Genomic DNA, 7390 nt, shown 5'->3' on the forward strand with positions numbered 1-7390 from the left:
ATATCTTAATTTGTGGATTTTTTTGAGGAAATTATGTGCATTCCTAACCACTACATAATGACATCCACGTGCCCTGCTCACTCCAAAGTCCCCACGACTTGTATGTGTCTGTTCAGAGGATTCAGAAGAAGAGTCAGAGAATTGACAGACTCACTATTTTTGAGTTAAGTCGAGTTATAAAGTGTGAATTTGGATATATAAACTTGGATTTGCGAGGGAAAAAAAGTCAGAATTGTGTGATAAAATAAATAAATGTTATGTAAAAATGTTAATAGTAAGGTTTGTAGGGCTAATACAATACATCATTGAACAGCAAATGTGAATATTATGTAGACTTATTGTTTAAATCAAATGAATGCTTTAAAAGTTAGCAGTTTTCATCCAAAATATGTCCATTTAAACGTCAGCGTTTAGCTTCAAATGGTGTCTTTGATGACAGTATTCTATAAAAATTATTTGCATTCCGATCTTGACATCAAAAGGCACAACAATATATATATATTTCTCTTATTCCATGGATTTTACCCGTTTACCTCCACTTGTTCCCAGTGTTTTTCTGCAACCACTATGCGCTCGCAGCTGTAAGTGACGTAACTGTGACGTCTACTCTGAATTGGTCTATACTCTATTATAGTTCAATTCTGCAATTAATCCTCGGATCACATGCGTGCCGAACCATGGGGCTTGGTCTGTACAGATCATGGATCAACTACGAACCAGTTTACTAATATATTATAGCTCAGTACCAGTCAAGAGTTTGGACACTTTCCCATTCATGTGTCCAAAAATTGGACTGGTACTATATATAGAATACAGTATATACATAAAATATTTTTTTTTTTTTTTTTTTTTGTTGCAAAAACATCAATATTTTTATCTGCATTATAAATCAGCGTATTTGCCGATACCGATATATCGGCGACGGGCTCATATCGGCTGATAACATCAACAAAACTATATACAGGTCAGGCTATATTTGGTACCTTATATAAAAATATGACTTTAAAGAGCAGGTCATATGGATTTATAGTTTATAACGGATCTATCCTTAAAAACATTCTGCAAAGTTGCTATTCAAAAAAGGGCATAATAAAGATATTGTCTCTTAAAAGAGCGAGTGGACACTCTTGGTTATATTTTTGAATCTTTTGCCAGTGTCCATCACTGGGTAACACATTTGCATAATCCCAGAGAAGACACTTTGTTTAAGGATACCACAGAAATACAATTCAAACCTGTTGTTGTGTGCATGTCATTTTATCAAGGACTGCTTCTCTGATCTTGGCTTTTATCTTCGTTGGCTTCTAATCTTCTTAATTTGGACTAACAAGTGTCTCCTAACCACAACCTGTAAGTACGATTGATACGTTGTGTGTACATTTTCAATTGAGTGCTCAAAATTTATTGGGTTTTTGTGCTAATATGTGATGTATACCTAGAGCAGCTTTAGGTTTACAAACTGTATCGTTTCATCAGTTAGTCAAATTAGCCAATGGCTAACGTAGCCACCATTACTGTTTTAAGTGTTCACAGTTTAGCAGCTAAACTTTAGCTGTGGATCGCCTGCATAAGTGTTTGTGTATTTTATGTCACTATTATACGAACGGATTGGAGCTCTATATTATTGTTTCATGTGAAGGTGTTTGGTCAATGGTAGCACTGGCTAACTGGCTCAAGGACTCCTCTCTGTGTCAATCACAGCAGGCTTGTCCAGCTGACCAATCAGAGCAGAGCAGGCTTGAGGAAGGGCGGGGTTTGCTCCGAACTTGCTGGGAACAAATCATTTTGGAATCATTGGCAAATGCCTCTAATATTCAATGTATTTTCTGGGAAAATTACAATGTTTTCTGATTACACCTGTTGTAGGGGACTTCAACACGATATAAGGACACTTTAAAATACCATGTGACCTGCTCTTTAAACGCTCCTTATGCTTAAGATGTCACCGTGTCTAGATTCTTATTTTAAATGTTGATTTTGCAATTAACAATTCAAGTATAGTCTGTAACAGCATCTGCTCTATCAAGATCATGTCTTTTTCATGGGGGGCACACTTTCACTTTTTTTTTACGTTCTTTGAGAGTTTTGAGAATTTCTTACATTGAATATTGTCCAAATTTGGAAAAATATAAATAATTGTGCTTTCATCTAGATCAGCCAGCCCTCGTATGCTCTCATCCCGTAATATATGAAGAGAACACTGCCAGCACAATCTACACCGCACCAGTTTATAACAGCAGCGGCTAGTGTTGTCCACTTACAGTATATATACAGACTGCTAACAAGAGCTGAGATAATACCAATCATTACTGAACACCTAGCACTTTCCAAAAATCTACTTTCCTTTCACTACATGTACAGAAACAAAATAAAGTTACGTAATTACCTTAAGTTAAACCTACACAAATGTTGAAGACCTTATAAAGAATGAAAACATCTTTTGAAGCAGTTTTCTTAAATTATCAGTGCAAAAACATTACTAATTTCAAACAGACCCTCACACCTCTGTAACAGACACGGAGATGTTAGCCCGTCCCAACTGGTACATGAAAATCACAGACGGCACGTGAGAAGAATCGAAACTTAAGCGTAGTTTAGAAAACTAGTCCCGTCCGAATAGGGCTTCATCATCTAGTCGCCCAGAGTAAAGATGTACTACAACGTAGAGGGTCGATACTCCTGCTAGAGTAACTGTGACACTGGAGCACAAAACCAAGTCATACGGGTCTTTTTTATCACTTGAAAGCTTAATAAATAACCTTTCCATTGATGTATGGTTTTTTTTATGATAGGACAATATTTGTCTGAGATACAACTATTTGAAAATCTGGAATCCGAGTGAACAAAAAAATCTAAATACTGAGAAAATCATCTTTAAACTTGTTCAGATGAAGTTCTTAGCAATGCATATTACTAATCAAACATTAAGTTTTGATATATTTACAGTAGGAGATTTACTAAATATCTTCATGGAACATGATCTTTACTTAATATCCTAATGATTTTTGGCATAAAAGAGAAATGTAAAATTTTGACTCATACAGTGTATTGTTGTCTATTGCTACAAATATCCCTGTGTTACTGATGACACGATGATCACACACACACACACACACACACACACACACACGTGTGCAGTAACGGTCTGGTGTGAGCCGAGCTGTACCTGTAGTAAGACATGGGTCGAGGGGGAGCGTCCGGTCGGTCCTGGTCCAGCTCTCGAAACACCACCTCGGGCAGCTTGACCAGCGGGTTCATGTGATGGTGCGAGCTGCTCTCTTTCTTCCTGTCTTTGCTCTTGTGCTTCCCTGTTTTCTGCGGCCCCTTCTCTCCATTGGCTGCAGTAGTGTCCAGCCGGTCCTTGCCGATTCCCGCGGCCTCACCGTTACACGCCGCGGGGACGGTCCCTGTGGACGGGGGGTCCTCCGCGCCGCTGTCCTCCTCCGAGAGCACGTCCAGGTTCTCGAAGATGCTGATGCGGTGGACGCGGCCGCGGATCTCCAGCTCCACCATGCGCTGGGCTTCGGCGTAGGTCATGCTCTCTCTGACGGGCGAGTGCGAGTGCTCCGAGCGTTCGGCCGGGCTGCCGGGTGTGACCCCTGACCCCGTGCTGGAGTCGGGGCCATCACCGGACCCCGTCATGCTGACCCGTGGCGGTCGGCCCTTGCGCTTCTTCTGAGGGCTGCTGAGGGCCGGAGGAGGGTTGTCGTGGTCGTAGTGGTAGAGGTGGTACTCGATGCCGCTGTAGCTCTTGTACACCTTGCGGCAGCTCTCCACTGGACACTCGTAGGGAGGCTTGGTCGCCCGCAGGTTGTGGCAGAACGTCTTCACGTCAAAGTCCAGTCCCATCCTGACAACACTCACGGCAGCGTCACCAACGGGACCAGCTTACATCTGTGAGGACAACACAAATAGGCTTTTACTCGAGCACAGCAATCCAGATTTAACTGCACAACGCGTGCCGATGTTTGGTTTAACAGCACCAGTGCTTCTGTTCCCCAATCGAGCAGTAATACTACAGTACAGCTGCTTCAGTAACACTTTATTTTGATCGTCCACTTTAATCAATCTACTAACAGTCAGTAACTCTGCAGCTACATGTCAACTAACAGTTATTAGAGTATTAGTAGAGTGTCTGCTGAATGTCTTCTAACACTTTATTTTGATTGGTCCACAACACACTGACTATGAGAAACTTTACAAGTTTGTGTCAATGTATTCTACTAACCCTAAACCTAACCTTACATCTACTCTGAGACTTAGTGGACCTCCATTTCATCTTTATTCCTATTCCATCTTTATTTGACTCTCTAACTCTAACACTCTCTGTTCTAACTATATTTTTGCGTGTTTATATAAAATGTTTTATTATATAATAAGAAAAAAACCATACTGCGTTAAGCTAACTGAGACTGTTCTAGCACTTGCATAGCATTGCTCTGACTTCTTCAATTGTCCTCATCTGTAGGTCGCTTTGGATCAGAGCCTCTGCTAAATTGCAGAATGCGGATGTACAGGTGCTGGTCATATAATTAGACTATCATCGAAAAGTTGATTTATTTCCATTCAAAAAGTGAAACTTGTATATTATATTCATCAAGAGTGGCTTGACACCAGGAGTGCGACGGCTGAAACCCATGTCTTGCATACGTCTGTGTGTAGTGGTTCTTGAAGCACAGACTCCAGCTGCAGTCCACTCTTTGTGAATCTCCCCCACATTTTTGAATGTATTGAACCTTTTCACAATATTCTAATTTTCTGAGATACTGAATTGGGGATTTTCCTTAGTTGTCAGTTATAATCATAAAAATTTAAAGAAATAAACAATTTGAAATATATCAGTCTGTGTGTAATTAATTAATATAATATACAAGTTTCACTTTTTGAATGGAAATAGTGAAATAAATGATGATGATGATGATGATAGTCTAATTATATGACCAGCACCTGTACATACTGCAGTTCAGCTTGAGCTAGAGCTGACTGAACTAGAGAAGATTGAACCTATCAAACAAGAGATGAGTGGATGCTGTTAGGTTCAAACCTTTGTCCTTTCAATCACCACACCATGTTTCAACCAGTAAGTCACGGCAGCAGTTCAAAAAAAGTGGTTTTAACCACAAGTGGGCTATTAAACTGTGAGAAGGACAAACAGAAGCGGTGCAGTGTCTGAAGTGAGTGAGTTTCCCTCCATTATGAGCCTCGTCACAGATCCACACACACAGAGCTACATCTGCTTCAGCGAACACACACACACACACACACACACACACACGACGCTTTTAGAGCTCAATCAGACAACCGTGAGATGTTAGCATATCATAGTACTGAAGGATGACTATAAACACTGCATTCAGGTCATATTGGCCATAACATACAGTAGCACTACCGTGGAAATATCAAAACATGCTATCTCCATGCTAGTGGCTGATAGTACGCAAACCCGCCTTTTCTTTAACGTTACACATGTGTGAAGCATAAACTCTGATCAGGTAAAAGTGTGTAAAGTATGAACTCTGATCAGGTAAAAGGATGAGTTTGATGTGGTGCTGTGGTCAATATCACACACAGGTGAAGGTGTGCTGTAGTAAACACTTACTCCTCCAGACTCCGAGCCTCACTCCGAGAATAAGAGTTCACCCCGAGATGAGTTTAATTCAGATCACAAGGCTTTGAGCTCATTAAACGAGGTCGTTAATGACTTCTGATCATCACAGACGGAATAACACCAGGAACTGAAGAGATCGAACAAAGGGGCTAGCGCGCGATCCGCGTCTGCACATTCACCGAGCCGACACACTGGAAAACGCCTTTTTAAAAATACTAACAAAACAATATTTATCTTTCGTGACATGTGGTGTGTCAACGCCGATACTCGGTAAAATCCACTCCGATTTATTTTTATGTCCTTGATGATTTTTTTCCCTGCTACGCTTAATGATGGCGTTGCAGACGAATCAGCCGTCGATCGTCACGCGGTTGCTCGCTGCGTCTGTCTGTTTAGTATGCACAAGTAGGGAAAAATACTGCTGAACTAGTGCTGTTTTAGCTGCAATATTTGTAATGTTCACATAGAATAAAGCACCTTGGCCTCACCTCATGGTCATCACGGTGGTAGAATGTTAGTGTATTGGGTGTGTGAAGGCTTTGCAGCAGAGGCTGGCTGCAGTGATCAGTGGTGACCTGTAGAGGGCGACGCTTCACCTACATTACTCACTCAACCAAGCACGAGAACAAAACACTACTACTGTCTATAGAAAAACATCATTTTCAGGTTTATACATTTAAACAAACCAGTTATGTTCCCAACATCCCATAGCGTATTAACCATTTGTTTGCACTTATCCCAATGTACAAACCTTTCACAATGATTTCAAAATACGTATCTAATTTATCTAATGCATAGATATATTTTCTTTTTAATTAAATAAAATATTTTCTGTTAATGTGTGTTAAACAGACGTGCATTACAAATTCACAAATGTAGCCTAATGTTTCTACACGTGTTCACTCTCCTACAGTCGGCTGTAAGTGCTCAATTAGCCAGGGAATGATATTTAACAGTGTAAACAGCTTTTATTATTATTTAATTTTTGCTATTGAACTTGGGATATGCTTGCATAAATAATATGTGACCCTGGACCACAAAACCAGTCATATTTTTTAAAAATTTGAATCTATACATAATCTGAAATCTGAATAAATAATCTTTCCATTGATGTGTGGTTTGTTCGGAGGACAATATTTGTCTGAGATACAACTATTTGAAAGTCTGGAATCTGAGGGAGCAACAAAATCTAAATATAAATATTGAGAAAATCATCTTTTAAATTCTCCAAATAAAGTTCTTAGCAATGCAAATTACTAATCAAAAATTAATTTATGATATATTTATGGTAAGAAATGTAAAAAAAAAAATATCTTCATGGAACATGATCTTTACTTAATATCCTAATGATTTTTTTGTCATAAAAGAAAAATGTATCATTTTGACCCATACAATGTATTGTTGTCTATTGCTACCAATATACGCGTGCTACTGATGACTGATTTTGTGCTCCAAGGTCCCATTTGTTATCGTAATCAAGTGTGATCTTGGCAAACCAAAAATATATTATTATGCTATTTTCCTACTAGCTGTAAAAGACATGTACCATTATTCTTTAATTTTTTTTATATAAATATGTCATAAATGATATCATTAGGTCTGCAGAAATTTAAATCTCATTGTATATTTAATTTTCTCTTCAGAAATAATTGGGTATCTGCAATAACCAGATTTGCCCTCAATGGCTCTGCACAACAGGTGAGGAGGGGGGCTGTGGAAATATTAACATTTATTCAAAAATACTGACAAAATATGAAAGTACATTAAACCAGTTTACAACAT

At 39.1% G+C, this 7390-nt stretch overlaps 1 protein-coding gene across 2 annotated transcripts in view; it reads right to left on the reverse strand.

The window, feature by feature from the left end:
- Nucleotides 1-6101, reverse strand: part of brpf1 (bromodomain and PHD finger containing, 1) — a 33479-nt gene extending 27378 nt beyond the window's left edge. The window contains exons 1-3 of one of the 2 annotated variants that reach the window (XM_059502965.1): nt 5600-6101; nt 5045-5233; nt 3167-3894 (exon numbers count right to left, since the gene is read on the reverse strand). In XM_059502965.1, the coding sequence (XP_059358948.1) occupies nt 3167-3849 (683 nt within the window). In that variant the 5' untranslated portion in view covers nt 3850-3894; nt 5045-5233; nt 5600-6101. The remainder of the gene's footprint in view (nt 1-3166; nt 3895-5044; nt 5234-5599) is intronic. The other variant, XM_059502964.1, reaches the window with a different exon arrangement.
- Between the last annotated feature and the right edge of the window lie 1289 nt (nt 6102-7390).

Source organism: Carassius carassius, chromosome 21, assembly GCF_963082965.1.
Source record: "Carassius carassius chromosome 21, fCarCar2.1, whole genome shotgun sequence".
Lineage (NCBI taxonomy): Eukaryota > Metazoa > Chordata > Actinopteri > Cypriniformes > Cyprinidae > Carassius > Carassius carassius.